The sequence below is a fragment of the Mobula hypostoma genome, chromosome 4 (assembly GCF_963921235.1).
Source record: "Mobula hypostoma chromosome 4, sMobHyp1.1, whole genome shotgun sequence".
In the NCBI taxonomy this organism is placed as follows: Eukaryota; Metazoa; Chordata; class Chondrichthyes; order Myliobatiformes; family Myliobatidae; genus Mobula; species Mobula hypostoma.
This window is the reverse complement of record NC_086100.1, coordinates 64,473,419-64,494,835: the sequence shown is the minus strand read 5'-3', so window position 1 is coordinate 64,494,835 and position 21,417 is coordinate 64,473,419. Positions and strand designations below refer to the sequence as shown.

The following is a 21,417-nucleotide window of genomic DNA, read 5'->3' as shown; positions in this document are numbered from 1 at the left end:
AGAAATTTCTTTTTGTAGATGTTAGTGATCTATTGAATTCTTTTTCCCAGAGAGTTGTGGAAGCTGCATCATTACGAGTGTGTAAATTGGAGGTAATATATTTTTGAAAGATTGGATAATATAGGGATCTGTCACAAAGGAACACAGATGAGTACAGCACAAGAACAGGCCATTCAGCCCACAATGTTGTGCTGAACCAGCTAAAAATCAAATCAAAAACACCCAGACTCTCATCGCTCCAACCCACACAGTGTCTATATCTCTCCATTTTTCTTGCATCCATGTGCCTAGCAAAATGTCTCTTAAAAGCCTCTGATGTATTTGCATCTACTACAAAACCAGGCAGCGCATTCCAGCCGTCCACAACTCTCTGAGCAAAAAACTTATTGCTCACATCTCCCTTGAACCTACCCCCTCTCACCTTCAATGCCCTCTAGTATGAAACACGTCAATCCTCGGAAACAGATATTCCCTGTCTACTCTATCTATGCCACCCATAATCTTATAAACCTCTATCAAATCTCCCCTCAGCCTCCTGCGCTCCAAAGAAAACAACCCAAGTTTATCCAGCCTCTCATGATGGCACATTCCTCTAAACCAGGCAGCATCCTGGTGAACCTCTTCTTCACTCTCTCCAAAGCCTCAACACCCTTCCTGTAGTGGGGCAATCAGAAATGTATACGTACTCCAGATGTGGCTGAACCAGAGCTTTATAAAGTTATGACATAACTCCTGTCTTTTGAGCTCAATGCCTTGACTAGTATAAACAAGCATACCATTATTCTTTCTTAACCATCTTACCAACCTGTGAGCCACTTCCAATGAGCTGTGAACTTGGATCACAAGATCTGTCTGCTCAGCAACACTGTCAAGGACCTTGCCCTTAACAGTGTACTGTCTCTTTGCATTTGCCCTACTGAAGTGCAACACCTCACATTTATCTGGGTTAAACTCCATCTTCCATTTCTCTGTCCATATCTGCAACTGGTCTATATTGTGCTGTATGCTTTGCCAGACTTCCACACTATCCACAACTCCACCAATCATGGTATCATCTGCAAATTTACTAACTCACCCATCTACGTTTTCATCCAGGCCATTTATATACATTTCAAACAACAGGGGTCACAGCACATGTCCATGCAGAATTCCACTAATTACAGACCTCCAACTCGAATAAATCCCTTCGACCACTACCTCCTGTCTTCCATGTGCAACCCAGTTCTGAAACCAAACAGCCATTTCTCCATGGAGCCACTTAAATCTTCTGGACTAGCCTCCCATGAGGGACTTTGTCAAATGCCTTAGTAAAATCCATGTAGATAACATTTACTGCACTACCTTCATCAATCTCTCTAGTCACCTTGTCAAAAAACTTAATCAAGGCTATAGGTTTCCAAATGCTCATATATCCTATCCTTAAGAATTTACATATAACTGACATGACAATCACTGGTCTATAGTTCCAGGATTTCCCTTGTTCCCTTTTTAAATAGAGGTACAACGTTAGCCACTCATCAGTCTTCTCGAACCTCGCCTGTGGCTAAAGGAGACACTGGTCAAGGGCCCAGCATTCTCACCTCTTGCCTCCTTCAATAACGTGGCGTAAATGCCATCAGACTCTGGGGACTTATCCACCTTAATACTTATTAGGAGGCCCAACATTTCCTCCTCCTTCTCCTCCAAATACCTTAAAGTATTTATACACTCAGCAGTGATCTCCTGGTCCTCTGTGTCCTTTTCCTTGGTAAATACTGAAGCAAAGTACTCATTAAGTACCTCACTCATATTCTCTGTATCCAAGCAAATGTGACCTCCTTTATCCTTGAGTGGTCTCAGCCTCTCACTAGTTATCCTCTTGCTCTTGATGTATGTATAGAATACTTTGGGATTCACCTTAATCCTACTTGCCAAGGACTTTTTATGGCTTCTCCTGGCCTTCCTAATTCCTAGTTCTGGCTTCTTTATACTCCCCATTTGTTCTGTTTGATCCTAACTTCTGAAGATTTAGGCAAATTTCCTTTTTCCTTTCTGACTAAATTCATCACCTCTCTGGACATCCAAGGTTCCCTTATAATTCCATCCCTGTCCTTCCTTCTAATAGGAGCATACCTTTCCAGGTTGCTCTGCAATTGATCTTTAAACAACCGCCACATGCCTGATGTGAACTTGCCAGAAAAATGGTGTTTCCAAATAACTCTTCTTTGTTCTTGCTTATGCCTTCAAAATTTTCCCTAATTTAAAACTTCCCCAGTAGGACGATTCCAGGACGAAGGAGATGTCCTCTTTTTTTAAAGAAAGGGGCTTCCCTTCCTCCACTATCGACTCTGCTCTCAAACGCATCTCCCCCATTTCACGCACATTTGCTCTCACTCCATCCCGCCACCCCACCAGAATTAGGGTTCCCCTTGTCCTCACCTACCACCCCACCGGCCTTCGTGTCCAACATATAATTCTCCATAACTTCCGCCACCTCCAACGGGATCCCACCACTAAGCACATCTTTCCCTCCACCCACTCTCTGCTTTCTGCAGGGATCGCCTCTATGCGACTCCCTTGTCCATTCATCCCCCCCATCCCTCCCCACTGATCTCCTGGCACTTACCCTTGTAAGCAGAACAAGTGCTACACATGCCCTTATACTTCCTCCCTCACTACCATTCAGGGCCCCATACAGACCTTCCAGGTGAGGCGACACTTCACCTGTGAGTCGGCTGGGGTGATGTACTGCGTCCGGTGCTCCCGATGTGGCCTTCTATATATTGGCGAGACCCGATGCAGACTGGGAGATCGTTTCGCTGAACACCTACCCTCTGTCTGCCAGAGAAAGCAGGATCTCCCAGTGGCCACACATTTTAATTCCACGTCCCATTCCCATTCTGATATGTCTATCCACGGCCTCCTCTACTGTAAAGATGAAGCCACACTCAGGTTGGAGGAACAACACCTTATATTCCATCTGGGTAGCCTCCAACCTGATGGCATGAACATCGACTTCTCAAACTTCCGCTAATGCCCCACCTCCCCTTCGTACCCCATCCGTTATTTATTTATTTATATACACACATTCTTTTTCTCTCTCTCCTTTTTCTCCCTTTGTCCCTCTCACTATACTCCTTGCCCATCCTCTGAGCTTCCTCCCTCCCCCTTTTCTTTCTCCCTGGGCCTCCTGTCCCATGATTCTCTCATATTCCTTTTGCCAATCACCTGTCCAGCTCTTGGCTCCATCCCTCCCCCTCCTGTCTTCTCCTATCATTTTGGATCTCCCCCTCCCCCTCCCCCTTTCAAATCTCTTACTAGCTCTTCTTTCAGTTAGTCCTGATGAAGGGTCTTGGCCCGAAACGTCGACTGTACCTCTTCCTCGAGATGCTGCCTGGCCTGCTGTGTTCACCAGCAACTTTTATGTGTGTTGGACGATACCTATCCTTATTTACAGCTGTCCTGAGAGTTAAGGAGTTGTGGTTACTGTTCACTAGTTCCTCACCACTGAACGGTCAGTAACCTGTCCAGGCTCATTACCCAACACAAGGTCCAGTACAGCTCTTTGGACCATCCACATACTGATTTAAGAAACCTTCCTGGATATAAAACATAGAATATAGAAAACCTACTGCACAATACACGCCCTTCAATCCACAGTGCTGTGCCAAATATGTACTTACTTTAAAAATTACCCAGGGTTATCCATAACCCTCTATTTTTCTAAGCTCCATGTACATAACTGCTGCATGTGGCCAAGTGGTTAAGGCATTGGACTAGCAACCTGAAAGTCATGAGTTCGAGCCCCAGCCGAGGGAATGTGTTGTGTCCTTGAGCAAGGCACTTAATCACACAGTGCTCTGTGATGACATTGATGCCAAGCTGTATGGGTCCTAATGCCCTTCCCTTGGACAACATTGGTCTCGTGGAGAGGGGAGACTTGCAGCATGGGCAATTGCTGATCTTCCATACATCCTTGCCCAGGCCTGTGCCCTGGATAGTGAAGACTTTCCAGGTGCAGATCCATGGTCTCGCAAGACTAACGGATGCCTTTACTTTATGTACTTATCCAAGAGTCTCTTAAAAGCCCCTATTGCATCTGCCTCCACCACTGTTGCCAGCAGCCCATTCCATGCACTCACCACTCTCTGTGTAAAAAACTTACCCCTGATGTCTCCTCTGTACCTACTTCCAAGCACGTTAAAACTGTGCCCTCTTGTGTTAGCCATCTCAGCCCTGGGAAAAAGCCTCTGGCTATGCACATGATCAATGTCTCTCATCATCTTATACACCTCTATCAGGTCACCTCTCATCCTCCATTGCTCCAAGGGGAAAAGGCCAAGTTCGCTCAACATAAGAAAAGGTCAAGTTCACTCAACGCAGGAGTTGAGGCCTAAGGCAGATCAGGTTTGAGAGGCCAGGTGGCCTCCCTCTTCTCCCATTTTTGTTTGTATTTTGTGCTATTTTATAGCCTACCATTGAAACAAGTCTAATCTCCCTGGCCCTACCCTCATCTCAGGTCATCTATTCAGTAAAGACAGACTTTTGGATTATTGTTTAGAGACTATAGCTCCACCTTCAATAATATAATTCCAAGCAAACACATCTCAACGTCTTGCACCTGGAACACAACACCTCCCTTTGCAAGTGGATCGTTGACTACCTAACCAACAGACGACAATGTGTGAAGATAGACTTCAACACGCCTGCATGATTATCCTCAATGTATGCCCCAAACATTGCACCCACCGCCCCCTTCTTTACTCCCTGTATACTCATGACTGTATCACCAGAGTCTGTTCTGATTCCATCCACAAATTTGCAAATTACACCACCGAATCAAAGGTAATGGTGAGTTGTCATCTAGGAAGGAGACAGAATGCCTAGGGTTCAGGACAACCTTTTCCTCAATGTCAGCAAAACTATAGAACTGGTCACTGAATTCAGAAAGGGGGGCGGTGCACATGCTCCCGCTCACACAAACAGCTCTCAGATCAGGAGGGTTGAAAGTTTCAAGCCCTGATCACGTCGTGTAGATGCCACAGTCAAGAAAGCTCACAGAACCTCTACTTCTTAAGGAGACCAAAGAAATTTGGCAAGTCTCCTTTGACCATCATCAATTTTGACAGATGCACCACAGAAAGCATCCTATCCAGATGTATCACAGCTTGGTACAGCAACAAATAAGCCTGAAACCGCAAGAAATTGTAGAGAGTTGTGACATAGCTCAGCACATCATAGAAACCAGTCTCCTCTCATGTTTACTGTTATTGCTGGCTCAGTAAAGCAGGCAACCTAATGAAAAATCCTACCCAGCCTGAACCTTCTATCTTCTCCCCACACCATTCTCCCATTTGGCAGCAGATACAAAAGCCTAAACGCACATATCACCCAGCTCAAGGACAGCTGTTATAAGACTATTGAACAGTCCTCTTGTACAATAAGAATAGACACTTGACCTCACAATTCTTTTCATTATGTCCTTGCACTATGCTCTCTCTGTAATTGTAATACGTCACTCTGTATTTTGTTTTACCATGTACTACCTCAATGCACCACTGTAATGAAATGCACTGTATGGATGAAATGCCAAACAAAGTTTTTCACTGAACCTCAGTACATGTGACAATAATAAAACAAATTTACGATTGACACTCCCTTCCTGACTAATCTCCCTGTACATTTTCCAAGTCTCACTTCCTCCAATATCCCTGAAGATGTTCCATATTTTTTCTAACCAAAATATTACGCTTTTAATGTGGTGGACTCACACTGAATCTCTGAAATTTGTTCTGTTGAACATTTTTCGTAGGAAGACTACAGATTTTTCTGTTTGGTGCAGAAGATAGTGTTGCTACAAAACAAAACAGTAGAAATAAAACAGAGAATTCAGAATGTGGACTATACTGGAAGAAAGAAAAAAGGAATAAAACAGAAATCAGCAGAAGAAGTAAAGGAGACAGGTTAAATTGAAGGAAAAGGTGAGAAGATGGGGAAAGACCAAATGAAGTAGGAAATGCAAAAGAAACAAGTAGTTGATGACTGAGGAAAAATAAAGAATTTGGATGTAGATGGAGCAAGAGTAGGCCAATTAATAATCCTCTGGCATCTTTTGTAAAATAAAAAATGGGGAAAGACAGAGACAAAAACACACATACACAAGTGATGAAAGAGGAGAATAGAATGTTCCTGCTGAGGATCAGTGGAATGAGACAGACAGAGGGAGAGGGAGAGAGAGAGAATGAGAGAGTGAGAAAGAGAAGACAGAGAGAGTGTGAGAAAGAGAGTGAGAGAGAGTGAGAGAGCGAGTGTGAGAGAGCAAGTGAGAGAGAGTGAGAGAGAGAGAATGAGAGAAAGGGAAAGAGAATGAGTGAGAGAGTGAGGGGGGAGAAAGAGAAAAACATTTTTTGATACAGTATTAGGATAGCAGAATGAAAAGAGAAAGGCTTGCTAATTGAGGAGGTAGGTATAGTAAGGAAAAAAAGACTGACAGAGCTACTGCTTGGAAAAGTGATCCAATGACTATAAATAGAAGGAAGTCTGGCTAATGAACAAGGGGAAGAACTGGCTGTGCTGGAAACAGAAGTAATAGTATTTATCAGATTGTCGTTAGAAAACATTGCTCCTTCATTATGTTTCAGACAACCTGAGCATTCACCATTTTTTGTAAAAAAAACAGATTTTGGGAAGCATTATTCAATAACCTAATTATAAATTCAGTCTAGCTTGTGACTGGTAATATTAGGCAAATTCTTCATCCGGTTGAATACTCAGTGCGGCTCAAGGTAGGCAAATTAATGTTTAGAATGCAAAAAACAGTCCATGAAAAACAAAAGAAAATCCACAGATATCTGAAACTTTTGAATCGGTACCGCTAAAGAAAGGCTAATGTGGCTCTTATGGCAACTAAAAACTTTACAAATAATCATGGTCAAATGTCCCCATTTGAAAATAGACAGGGAAAGATGAAATTTTTTTGATTTAATTGAGATCATATTATATACTTTAATAAAGAAAATGCTGCCCTCAAATGGATTTACAAAATAATTTACTTAGCAGAATTGTGTGTATATATCTGAAGTGCATTTGATTATAGATTCTTGCAGTAATTGGTGTTAATGGTTTTCTGATATTTAACGAAGTGGAACTTCTTTTCTTTATTTTTGCCATGCAACAGCATTGCAGCACATGCAGATGTTCCAATTAACAACATAAACGCAAGAAATTCTGCAAATTTTGGAAATCCAGAGTAACACATGCAAAATGCGGGAAGAACTCAACAGGTCAGGCAGCATCTATGGAGAGGAATAAACAGTCGAATACTTCAGGCTGAGGCTCTTCATCAGGAATTGAATTAACAAGTTGGTTGAGTGATGTATGTATCATGAGTGTAAATAATAGAAAATAGGTTTTCCTGAGATCAAGACTATTGGCAATGACCTTGCATGTAGTCGGCAGGCATCAAGAAACTCTCAGGTGTGCAACAATTTTGTGGAATGGCTGAAAAGGTTTGGAACATTTCACACAGTATCAAACAGCACTTAAAATTGACTTCTTTCACTACATATGTTTCCACTATCCAAATATTTTACTCCTTTGGCTCAATCTCAGTTTTGTTCTAACTACATGTGAGGAAATGGGTTGTTTTGCAATATTAATACTGGTGAATCCTGCTTGCTTATTTATTCTCCTAAACATTAGATCCAGGATAATGAAATAACTGTAATCCGTCAGTAATGCGCAAACAGCAGAAACTGACCACGTTGGTAAATCCTGTTTTAAATGTCTCAGATGAGATGTTTTTTTGGCAGAATTCACCTCAAATAGATGGAAGCCTCAAAAAAAGTTTGAAGCATTTCAAACTCAATTTAGATTTAGCTCAGTATGTTGCAGGACTCCTACATGTGAGTTAAGCAAAATTGAATGAGAAGCCAATTTAAGACACAATTAAATGCTATACAAGGAGGGAACTTCAATATTAAATGGGTCAATGAATTAAAATAAATTGTAATTATCTTATAATCTTGATGATATGCTGTAATTCAGGATATAACTCACTGCTGGCTTTTCAAATTTCTGAGTAACAGGATAGTGATATTCAATAATCATTTAGTATGAGTGGACAGAGTTAACGTTCCAGGTCTAAAGCTGCGAGACCTGCTGAATATTTCCAGAATTTTCTGTTTCAATACAGATTTCCTTCATCTACAATATTTTGCTGCTGAGGATTAATATCGGTACATGAAGGACTCTAATGTAAACTATCCAAGAGTTTCTCTATTAATACCACGACCGGTTTAGATAAATTGATGTAATTTCATAAACTATGTTTTATTTTTATTTAAAACTGAAAATACTTACTGGAAATCTTGTGTAATCTGGCGATACTTGGCAGTGTTTGGCAACAATCCTATGAGTGTATCAGATGCATCCTTCACAAGTAGAGGACAAGTGGTACTGTAACTTTCCAAAACATAATTAACCACTTCCAAATACTCTGAAAAATATAGAAAATGCGGCCCCAATATTATTTCAATATTATTTTTCATGAGAGGCCAAGTCATATGCTCAGTAATAAATTTTAATCATGTAAACCAATCATCAGGAAATTAAGTTGGAAATGTCATTTTTGAGTCCTCATGTCCAGGAAGAATAGGAAATTTAATATTGGCAAGAGACGAGAAGTAATACAAGAAAGAGTGTAACATGCTATGTATCAATATATACTGGGATATCTACAAGGAGCAGGCAAACTAACATTGCCCCATTCAAAACATCAGGTAAATAGTGGCAAAAATGATAACGGAACACATTTCTCCATCTGATCAGAGGATCACAGTAGCAATGCAGCCCATTAATGCAGTCAGGTTTGCAAGTACATAAATTCTTAGGTAAAATGCAAATTTCAACTGAAGCGGTGCAATCGTAAATTGTGCCCTACAGAGTACACTCTGTAACAACTCAGGAGGTTATTTGCAGATGACACGAAGCTGGGCGGCAGTGTTAGCCGTGAGGAGGATGCTAAGAGGATGCAGGATGACTTGGATAGGTTAGGTGAGTGGGCAAATTCATGGGAGATGCAATTTACTGTGGATAAATGTGAGGTTATCCATTTTGGTGGCAAGACCAGGAAAACAGATTATTATCTGAATGGTGGCCGATTAGGAAAAGGGGAGGTGCAACGAGACCTGGGTGTCATTATACACCAGTCATTGAAAGTGGGCATCCAGGTACAGCAGGCAGTGAAAAAGGCGAATGGTATGCTGGCATTCATAGTGAGAGGATTTGAGTACAGGAGCAGGGAGGTACTACTGCAGTTGTACAAGGCCTTGGTGAGACCACACCTGGAGTATTGTGTGAGTTTTGGTCCCCTAATCTGAGGAAGGACATTCTGCCATAGAGGGAGTACAAAGTCGGTTCACCAGATTGATTCCTGGGATGGCAGGACTTTCATATGATGAAAGACTGGATCAGCAAGGCTTATACTCTCTGGAATTTAGAAGATTGAGGGGAGATCTTATTGAAACATATAAAATTCTAAAGGGATTGGACAGGCTAGATGTAGGAAGATTGTTCCTGATGTTGGGGAAGTGCAGAATGAGGGGTCACAACTTGAGGATAAAGGGGAAGCCTTTTAGGACCAAGATGAGGAAAAACTTCTTCACACAGAGAGTGGTGAATCTGTGGAGTTCTCTGCCACAGGAAACAGTTGAGGCCAGTTCATTTGCTGTATTTAAGAGGGAGTTAGATAAGGCCCTTGTGGCTAAAGGGATCCGGGGTATGGAGGGAAGGCTGGTGCAGGGTTCTGAGTTGGATGATCAGCCGTGATCGTACTGAATGGTGGTGCAGGCTCGAAGGGCCGAATGGCCTACTCCTGCACCTATTTTCTGTGTTTCTATGTTTCTATGTTATAGCTTCAGTTCACTTTGTAGAAGCTTCATTCAACACGTACAATAGGCTAACTTACCGGTGCAGTCTTGCGGTAGGGGACGTTGAAAAATAAGATCCTTTGGAACAGGTGTTAAAGCAAGACCTTACTATCCTTGGCTTTAACAGTCACATAGTCACAGATGCTGATTGCAACATTTCAATGGTAAGCCTAACCATCCTCCTCGTGCTTGAGGAAGGTGGTTGAGTTTACCGTTAAAACGTAGCAATCAGTATCTGTGCGTATGTGATTGTTAACGCCAAAGGATAGTATGGGTGGATTTGATAACCAGCCACAAAGCTTCCACAGTCAGTTAAATCAAAACCTTGTCAATTGTCGCACTGGTTAGACTATCCCATGGAAGTATTTAAAGAGGAGCTGCGGGGAGAGAAGGGAAGGGTTTACCTGCTCTCCAGACTCAAATCAATCTGTTCAGCACAACAGTAAGAACAAATTCTTTGCATATTTGCCACTTTTGTTTGGTTAGATTCAGAAGGAGCTTACACTGAACCTTGAATTAGAACTAGAATCAGAATCATGTCTATTGTCACAGGCTTGTGTCATGGAATTTATTGTTTTGTGGCAGCAGTATAGTGTGGGCATAGCAAATTACTATAAATTACATAAAAAAGTTCTGAAGAGGAATAGCTTGGTGGTGTTCATGAACCATTCAGAAATCTGATGACAGAGGAGAAGAAGCTGTTCCTAAAACATTAAATGTGGGTCTTCAGGCTCCTGTACCTCCTCCTTAATCATAGTAATGAGGTAGGCATTAAAGAATAACTTTATTTGTCATGTGTACATCAACACATCCAGTAAAATGTATTGTTTGCATCAGATACCAATATAGTCTTGGAATTGTGCTGGAGGAAGCCTGCAAATGGTGCCACACTTCTGGTGCCAACTTAGCATGCCCACAGCTCACTAACCCTAACCCACAGGTCTTTATGGTGCCAACTTAGCATGCCCATAACTCACTAACCCTAACCCATAGGTTTTTCTGGTGCCAACTTAGCATGCCCATAACTCACTAACCCTAACCCATAGGTCTTTATGGTGCCAACTTAGCATGCCCACAGCTCACTAACCCTAACCCATAGGTCTTTATGGTGCCAACTTAGCATGCCCACAACTCACTAACCCTAACCCATAGGTTTTTCTGGTGCCAACTTAGCATGCCCACAACTCACTAACCCTAACCCATAGGTCTTCTGGTGCCATCTTAGCATGCCCACAGCTCACTAACCCTAACCCACAGAATGTGGCCAGAACACCCAAAAGAAACCCACATGGTCACAGGGAGAAAGTACAAACTCCTTATAGACAGAGGAGGGAAATGAACCTTGGTCATTGATTGATGGCGCTGTAAAGCACTGTGCTAACTGCTATGCTACCATTTTGATTGGACATGTCCTGGATGGTGAGAAGCCTTAATGATGGATGTCGCCCACAATCCGACTGGGCATGCCCCAGGTGGTGAGGGTCCTCAGTGGGGTGGAGAGGCTTGTGACCATGATGAAACTAGCTGATAAGATGGAATCCTCTAAAGCCTTTTCCGATCCCGTGCATTGGTGCCTTCATAACAGATAGTGATGCAACTACTATGAATGCTGTCCATGGTACATCGGTAGAAACTTACTGGAGTTTTTGGTGACGGACAGAATCCCCTCAAACTCCTGATGAAGTACAGCTACTGGCCTGCCTTCTGCATGATTGCATCCATGTGTTGGGCTCAGGATAGAGCCTCTGAGATGTTGACACCCACGAACTTGGAAGTTTTAAATATAGCTTCCTTTCCTTTGCCATTAGATTTTTGAATGGTCTATGAACCCATGAACACAGCTTGGTTACATCAAAAGGTTTCAATAGGTAAATTTAATGTCAGAGACATGTAGGTAATATACATCCTGAAATCCTTTTCCTTCGCAAACCTCCACAAAAACAGAGGAGTGCCCCAAAGAATGAATGCCAGTTAAACGTTAGAACCCCAAACCCCCCCCCCAGCTTCCCTCCCATGCACAAGCAGCTCCAATGCAACGACCCCCCCACCAGCAAAAAAAGCATTGGCACCCTCCACCAAGCACTCAAGCGTGCAGCAAAGCATCAATAAAGACAAAGACTTGCAGTACCTCAAAAATTACTCATTCACCCAGTAATTTGACATACCACAGGCTCTCCCTCTCTCTCCCTAATAAGGGAAAAGGAGGCGTCCCCATTTCACAGTGAGAGAGGAGACATAACAAACATAGAACATAGAATAGTACAGCACAGTACAGGCCCTTCGGCCCACAATGTTGTGCCGACCCTCAAACCCTGCCTCCCATATAACTCCCCCACCTTAAATTCCTCCATGTACCTGTCTAGTAGTCTCTTAAATTTCACTAGTGTATCTGCCTCCACCACTAACTCAGGCAGTGCATTCCACGCACCAACCACTCTCTGAGTAAAAAACCTTCCTCTAATATCCCCCTTGAACTTCCCACCCCTTACCTTAAAGCCATGTCCTCTTGTATTGAGCAGTGGTGCCCTGGGGAAGAGGCGCTGGCTATCCACTCTATCTATTCCTCTTAATATCTTGTATACCACTATCATGTCTCCTCTCATCCCCCTTCTCTCCAAAGAGTAAAGCCCTAGCTCCTTTAATCTCTGATCATAATCCATACTCTCTAAACCAGGCAGCATCCTGGTAAATCTCCTCTGTACCCTTTCCAATGCTCCCACATCCTTCCAATAGTGAGGCGACCAGAACCGGACACAGTACTCCAAGTGTGGCCTAACCAGAGTTTTATAGAGCTGCATCATTACCTCGCAACTCTTAAACTCTATCCCCCGACTTATGAAAGCTAACACCCCATAAGCTTTCCTAACTACCCTATCTACCTGTGAGGCAACTTTCAGGGATCTGTGGACATGTACCCCCAGATCCCTCTGCTCCTCCACACTACCAAGTATCCTACCATTTACTTTGTACTCTGCCTTTGAGTTTATCCTTCCAAAGTGAATCACCTCACACTTCTCCAGGTTGAACTCCATCTGCCACTTCTCAGCATCCTATCAATGTCTCTCTGCAATCTCCGACAATCCCCTACACTACCTACAACACCACCAACCTTTGTGTCGTCTGCAAACTTGCCAACCCACTCTTCTATCCCTACATCCAGGTTGTTAATAAAAATCACGAAAAGTAGAGGTCCCAGAACTGAATCCTTGTGGGACACCACTAGTCACAACCCTCCAATCCGAATGTAGTCTCTCCACCATGACCCTCTGCCTTCTGCAGGGAAGCCAATTCTGAATCCACCTGGCCAAACTTCCTTGGATCCCATGCCTTCTGACTTTCTGGATAAGCCTTTCATGTGGAACCTTGTCAAATGCATTACTAAAATCCATATAGATCACAGCCACTGCACTACCCTCATCTATATGCCTGTCACCTCCTCAAAGAACTGTATCAGGTTTGTTAGACATGATCTGCCCTTCACAAAGCCATGCTGACTGTTCCTGATCAGACCATGATTCTCTAAATGCCCATAGATCCTATCTCTAAGAATCTTTTCCAACAGCTTTCCCACCACAGACGTAAGGCTCACTGGTCTATAATTACCCAGACTATCCCTACTACCTTTTTTGAACAAGTGGACAACACTTGCCTCCCTCCAATCCTCCGATACCATTCCTGTAGACAACAAGGACATAAAGATCCTAGCCAGAAGCTCAGCAATCTCTTCCTTCACCTCGTGGAGCAGCCTAGGGAATATTCCATCAGGCCCCGGGGACTTATCAGTCCTAACGTATTTTAACAACTCCAATACCTCCTCTCCCTTAATATCAACATGCTCCAGAACATCAACCTCACTCATATTGTCCTTACTGTCATCAAGTTCCCTCTCATTGGTGAATACCGAAGAGAAGTATTCATTGAAGACCTCGCTCACTTCCACAGCCTCCAGGCACATCTTCCCACCTTTATCTCTAATCGGTCCTATCTTCACTCCTGTCATCCTTTTGTCCTTCACATAATTGAAGAATGCCTTGGGGTTTTCCTTTATCCTACTCACCGAGGCCTTCTCATGCCCCCTTCTTGCTCTTCTCAGCCCCTTCTTAAGCTCCTTTCTTGCTACCCTATATTCCTCAATAGACGCATCTGATCCTTGCTTCCGAAACCTCATGTATGCTGCCTTCTTCCACCTGACCAGATTTTCCACCTCATTTGTCACCCATGGTTCCTTCACCCTACCATTCTTTATCTTCCTCACTGGGACAAATTTATCCCTAACATCCTGCAAGAGATCCCTAAACATCGACCACATGTCCATTGTACATTACCCTGCAAAAACATCAACCCAACTCATACCCGAAAGTTCTAGCCTTATAGCCTCATAATTTGCCCTTACCCAGTTAAAAATTTTCCTGTCCTCTCTGATTCTATCCTTTTCCATGATAATGCTAAAGGCCAGGGAGCGGTGGTCACTGTCCCCCAGATGCTCACCCACTGAGAGATCTGTGACCTGACCCGGTTCGTTACCTATTACTAGATCTAGTATGGCATTCCCCCTAATCGGCCTGTCAACATACTGTGACAGGAATCCACCCTGGACACACTTAACAAACTCTGCCCTTGGAAACCCTTGGAACTAATGAGGTGCCAATCAATATTAGGGAAGTTAAAGTCACCCATGATAACAACCCTGTTATTTTTGCACCTTTCCCAATTCTGCCTCCCAATCTGCTCCTCGGTATCTCTGCTGCTACCACGGGGCCTATAGAATACTCCCAATAGAGTAGCTGCTCCCTTCCTGTTCCTGACTTCCACCCATACTGACTCAAAAGAGGATCCTGCTACATTACCCACCCTTTCTGTGGCTGTAATAGTATCCCTGACCAGTAATGCCACCCCTCCTCCCCTTCCCCTCCCCCTCACTATCCCTTTTAAGGCACTGAAATCCAGGAATATTGAGAATCCTGGTGCCAGCCAAGTCTCTGTAATGGCCACTGCATCATAATTCCACATATGTATCCAAACTCTCAGTTCATCAACACGAGAAAATCTGCAGATGCTGGAAATTCAAGCAACACACATCAAAGTTGCTGGTGAACGCAACAGGCCAGGCAGCGTCTCTAGGAAGAGGTACAGTCAACGTTTCGGGCCGAGACCCTTCGACAGGACTAATTGAAAGAAGAGCTAGTAAGAGATTTGAAAGTGGGAGGGGGAGGGGGAGGGGGAGGGGGAGATCCAAAATGATAGGAGAAGACAGGAGGGGGAGATATGGAGCCAAGAGCTGGACAGTTGATTGGCAAAGGGGATATGGAAGGATCATGGGTTCATCATCTTTGTTCCTGATGCTTCTTGCATTGAAGTACATGCACTTTAGCCCTTCTACCTCTCTACCTTTACACCCTTTATTCTGCTTCTCTTTCCTCAAAGCCTCTCTATATGTTAGATCTGGCTTTACTCCATCCACTTCTTCCGCTGCTCTATTGCTCCGGGTCCCATCTCACTTGCAAATTTGCTGATTTGCTGTGTATTGCTGCTACAAGACAATAAATTTCTCATCTTATTATTCAGTGATAACGACCTTGATTCTGAATTAAATCCTGCCATGGTGCAAAAGTTCACCAAAGTTTTCATGCAATTTACATTAAAAAGTATGTCTCACTTCAGTTTATCTCCCCATGCTTGTGTTTGTGCTTTATACGCATAGACAAGCAAGGCTGATTTGACTGAATGGCTATACCCATACAAAGTAAACGATGTAGAGAAAATTCTTTGCATGACAATTTTGCAGTAGGTAGCAGGATAGTTAGCAGAGAATTCCACTGATAAAAGTTCCTTTGTGATCTCAGGATATATAAAGTGATTTTCTCCCTATTATCTCTATCTGAACAGAAGTCATTGTGTATTGAACACAATACAATACAACTAATCTACATTCAGAAATTATTTATTTTTTTCTTCGATGGTTGGCAATTATACAAAACTGAAGAGCGGGGGGAGAAAAGAATCTGCCTGATCCTTTAAGTCTACTCTTTGGATTCATGACTAACATTGGTCAGAACATGTTGGCCCCACCTGCCAGGAGATGCTCTCTTCTCGCTGCTGCCATCAGAAATGAGGCAAAGAACCACCAGGTTCAGGAACATTTATAACCCTTCAACCATCAGACTCTTGAACCAAAGCGGATAACTTCAGTCACTCCATCATTAAGATGTTCCCACAAGCTATGGTCTCACCTTCAGGGGCTTGTCGTCTCATGTTCTTGATATTTATTGCTTATTTAATTATTATTATTGTTTCTTTCTTTTTGTATTTGCACAGCTTACTATCTCTTGCACGCTGGTTGAATGCCTAAGTTGGAGAAGTCTTTCATTGATTTTATTATGGTTATTATTCTATTATGGATTTATTGAGTATACCCGCAAGAAAATGAATCTCAGGGTTGTATATGGTGACATATATGTACTTTTATAATGAGTTTATTTTAAATTTTGAACACCGGGGGAAAGAACTCTTTAAAAATGGGATTATGCGGGAAAGGGAAAAAGGATTGATTTTAGTTGAATTAGTAGCATGTGTACACTGCAAATCACCTAGTGATGTAGGCCAGAAGGTTTCAGGTTCAAACTCTATGTCGTAACAAAGAAGAAGAAAAATAGAGAAAACAATTAGTTTTGGGGTCCTTAATTTTGCTTCCATTAAATTCTAGAATCTTACCAGGTGCAATGCCACACACACAGCATGGGTAGCAGGCTAAATGTACTCACCTGAAAAGTTGATAACAGCTTGAACTGGTGCACTGGATGCGATGGCAGCATAGACTAGATGTGGGTACTTCAGTCTAAACCAGGCAGCAAGGGATCCTGGGTAGGAGCCTCCGAAAGCAATCCATTTGTTGAGGGTAAGGTTCATTTTTCTGTCTATCACTGCTCGAAAGTGGGCAAGGTCTGCAAGGGCCTGTTTACTGTGGAGGTATTGAAGACTTGATAGACTCAAGTCCCTTGAAGAAAGTACCAACAAACACTGCATAAGAAAGTTGTTTTTTAATATTAGGCACACAGGTTTAACAAATTATAGGAAACATCCTTCTTCATTAATGTCATAATTTATTTTAAAATCCAGTAAAAAAAATTCAGTGAAGATAAAAGAAACTGGAAATAGGAACATTTATCATTGTCTTAAAACTTGAGTTTGTTAACCTTTGTATTTGGTAAAACTTGACATCAATGTGGACCAGTGGATGGAGTTGTAATTATCACAAAGGAAGACTGGACTATTGGCTCAAGCAACACACATCAAAGTTGCTGGTGAACGTAGCAGGCCAGACAGCATCTCTAGGAAGAGGTACAGTCGACGTTTCGGGCCGAGACCCTTCGTCAGGACTAACTGAAGGAAGAGCTAGTAGGAGATTTGAAAGTGGGAGGGGGAGAAGGAGATCCGAAATAATAGGAGAAGACAGGAGGGGAAGGGATGGAGCCAAGAGCTGGACAGGTGATTGGCAAAAGGGATCCTTAGAAGGTCCAAATTGAGAGGCTCAAAAACGAATCCTAAAGCCAACTGTAGTAAGTTGGCAACAGAGGCATGTTCCAAGAAAGGATATATGGCTGTGATAGCGAGACTGAGTCAAAATGTGGTCGAAAAGTTGAAGAGCCGAAGAAATTACAGATGGGGAGCAGTGAGAGATGGTTTCACTGAACTCCCGTCGAAGAGAAGATTTAAACTTCTTCAGTGTAGGCATCATGGAAGAGGCTTCGCAGTAGTGAATTTAAAAACGTAAACATGAGGAATTCGTTTTCGATTTCATTCCTGATGGCATGAACGTTGACTTCTCTAACTTCCGCTAATGCCCCACCTCCCCCTCGTACCCCATCTGTTATTTATTTATATACACACATTCTTTCTCTCTCTCTCCTTTTTCTCCCTCTGTCCCTCTGACTATATCCCTTGCACATCCTCTGGGTTTTCCCCCCTCCCCCTTTTCCTTCTCCCTGGGCCTCCTGTCCCATGATCCTCTCATATCCCTTTTGCCAATCACCTGTCCAGCTCTTGGCTCCATCCCTCCCCCTCCTGTCTTCTCCTATCACTTTGGATCTCCCCCTCCCCCTCCCACTTTCAAATCTCTTACTAGCTCTTCTTTCAATTAGTCCTGACAAAGGGTCTCGGCCCGAAATGTCGACTCTACCTCTTCCTAGAGATGCTGCCTGGTCTGCTGCGTTCACCAGCAACTTTGATGTGTGTTGCTTGAATTTCCAGCATCTGCAGGACTACTGGCTATTCATTTCAAGCCAGTGCATTGCTATGAGAGCTCTGACGGAACAATCTGTAGGTGCTTTGTGCACGTCTTTCCGTGACAGGATATCTGCTAATTGTACAGCATTCAACTCATTTTCAGTACATCAGATTAGGTCAATTTACATACCAGACAACCCTTCTGGGACAGCACATTTACGCAAGTCATTTCTACAATCTTATTGTATCATCTCCATTCTGGCTGCTGCACATATTCTACTAGCGAAATTTTTTTTAAAAATTACTTTCTTCATAAACATCAGAAAATAACATACATTACTCCTTTACAAAATAGAATAAAAATGTCAGGTAAATTTTTGTTGGTGATGGTGCATTAAAATATCACAGATTGTTATCAATTGTTTATTTATCTTTAGCTATTGCCTGGAGCAGAATAATTCAGAAAGACATAGAGCAGGTACAGACAGCAATGTCCATCAGCTGAATAAAGAGAGGAAGGGAATATTTGAGCAATGAGCCATACCACATGGTCTCTGATGCCCTCTAGGCACTAACTGGTTCCAGAAGATAATGCAGAGGATTAACTTGTTCCCGAAGATATGCAGACTGCACTGTTCCCATCTGGCCAAATTCAGGAGATGATAAAAACTAGGATGCTACCCAAACATCAGAAGAAAGAGCAAAGAGAAAAACATAGACCAATTTATAACTTACACTGTTGGTTGGCTTTTTCCGTAAAATCGATGCTCTATAAGAAGACACAGAGCACCTAACTTTTCAGCAAATGTTATCCAGGAGCCATGGTCCATCCAGGCTGGGTTTGCAGTGCCCTCACCACCAATCATCAAAAAAACAGGACCACCAGGTTGATAAAATGTATCATTGATATAGTATCTCTGGGAAAATAAAAACAAAGATGCAAACAGAACTGTTTTGTCAAATTGACTGCAATTTTTTTGCAATTTCCATTACACCAAACATTAGTATATCAAATATTAAATCTAAAAATAAATGTAAGTCTAAATATATTACTGCCTAACAATGCTTACTCAGCCTAAACATCCTTAGCCCTTGCCCTATGAATGATCAAATATCATTATATTTCAGAAATTAAGAATGTTTTCCAATATATAAAAAAGAAAGTTTATGCTGCTGACTAACTGTAGTGCAAGCTTCTATGTTTTATCACCATTGTTTAAACGCTTGTATTATATTAAAACTTGAAAGATTAAACCTTGAAATATTCAATATATTTCTCAAAAATATTTTGGAAGCACAGAGTTTGCAACAATTATCTTATTCGAATCCCATAGTATTTCTTGAAAATCTTGCACTTTGGAATCTTGTCATTAGACCATTGCATACTTTTCTTTTAACAGAGAAAGTCCAATTAGTAAAATTGGACAATATTCACTCCCATCACCTGTATTTGTCTGAAAAGAGCAAACTTTTTCATTTATTTGTATTAATTTTTACCTGGTTCCATACCCTCAGATCAGTGGCATTGAAGTGATCCAGCCTCTGGACGAACCATTGTTCAGTTCCATGAAAATGGGATTTCTGTCGTAAGATTCTGAGGTACTTCGAATTATGAAAGCTTAAAACACACCGTTCGCAGGAAATGAAAAGAAGAATTGATAGCACAAGGGATGTCACTTTCATCATCATAGAGTCACACCCCACACTTGAAGATCATTGACATTATATGAAGACATTTATCAGTGACGAAATTAGTGAAAAGCAAAGATTTCTTAGAGCTGTTGATATGTAAGTCACTGGGAAAATGGCATTTAGCAGATTCATTGCACAGCATTCATTACAACTTCCTGCTTGTACTTCATAACAAAACCCCCTAAAGAGAAATACTATCAGAGTAATTATCACAATTCGCCTACTCATGTGTCACAATTGACAAAGTGACATCATAGTTCCCACTATCATCACTTCAAGTTCTTTTTGCTTTTTCTAAAGTTTGATCTTGATGCTTTTCCAAACTAGTTGAGGGATAGCCTTAGCATGTTACAAGTTCCTCTCAACTAATAATGATATAAAAGAACTTTCAAATACATAAATGTTGTTTTCCAGTGATCTTACCTCAGAAAAATGACTAGTTCACAAACTAATGAATAAGGAGGTGTGAAATTTGTGTCAAGATGGAACACTCTGATCAAATGCTAAGCAGTGGTAAGTAGATATTTGTGAAATCCGTGTCAAGATGGAACACTCTGATCAAATGCTAAGCAATGGTAAGTAGATATTGATAATTAATTGATTTAACACAAAACTGCATCTGAGCACAACCTAACCATTTTAAAAATCAAAAAAATCTTACAGTTAGCTTTGAGTTTCTACAATCTAAATAGAAATTACCTGGCAAAGATTTGAATGATTTTTTTTCTTGCTTGGAATAATTAAACACTCACAGAATATTTTATGCACACTTGCTCTATTTTAAATCAAACATTGATTTGTTGCGTATAAGATGACATGAAGAACATGGGTAGATATTTGAAAATTTGAAAAAGAATTGTTGAAAATATTCTCAGAATCAGGTTTATTATCACTGGCATGTGACGTGAAATTTGTTAACTTAGCAGCAGCAGTTCAATGCAATACATAATTTAGCAGAGAAGAAAAATAAAATAAAAATAATAATAATAAATAAACAAGTAATTCAATTACATATATTGAATAGATTTTAAAAAACGTGCAAAAACAGAAATAAATACTGTATATTTTTTAAAAAAGTGAGGTAGTGTCCAAAGCTTCAACGTCCATTTAGGAATCGGATGGCAGAGGGGAAGAAGCTGTTCCTGAATCGCTGATTATGTGCCTTCAGGCTTCTGTATCTCCTACCTGATGGTAAAAGTGAGAAAAGGGCATGCCCTGGGTGCTGGAGGTCCTTAATAATGGACACTGCCTTTCTGAGACACCGCTCCCTAAAGATGTCCTGGGTTCTTTGTAGGCTAGTGCCTAAGATGGAACTGACTAAATTTACAACCTTCTGCAGCTCCTTTCGGTCCTGTGCATTAGCCCCTCCACACCAGACAGTGATGCAGCCTGACAGAATGCTCTCCATGGTACAACTATAGAAGTTTTTGAGTGTATTTGTTGACATGCCAAATCTCTTCAAACTCCTAATAAGGTATAACTACTGTCTTGCCTTCTTTCTGATTTATTGGGACCAGGTTAGTACCTCAGAGATCTTGACACCCAGGAACTTGAATCTGCTCACTCTCTCCACTTTTGATCCCTCTATAAGGAT

The 21,417-nt window shown here is 41.8% G+C and overlaps 1 protein-coding gene across 1 annotated transcript in view; it reads right to left on the bottom strand.

Annotated features, from left to right (window-relative positions):
* prss59 (serine protease 59, putative) overlaps positions 1 to 21,417 on the bottom strand; it is a 70,139-nt gene that overhangs the window by 47,505 nt on the left and 1,217 nt on the right. The window contains exons 2-5 of the mRNA XM_063047297.1: positions 19,629 to 19,749; positions 18,867 to 19,048; positions 16,670 to 16,902; positions 8,341 to 8,476 (exon numbers count right to left, since the gene is read on the bottom strand). Of these exons, the coding sequence (XP_062903367.1) occupies positions 8,341 to 8,476; positions 16,670 to 16,902; positions 18,867 to 19,048; positions 19,629 to 19,749 (672 nt within the window). The remainder of the gene's footprint in view (positions 1 to 8,340; positions 8,477 to 16,669; positions 16,903 to 18,866; positions 19,049 to 19,628; positions 19,750 to 21,417) is intronic.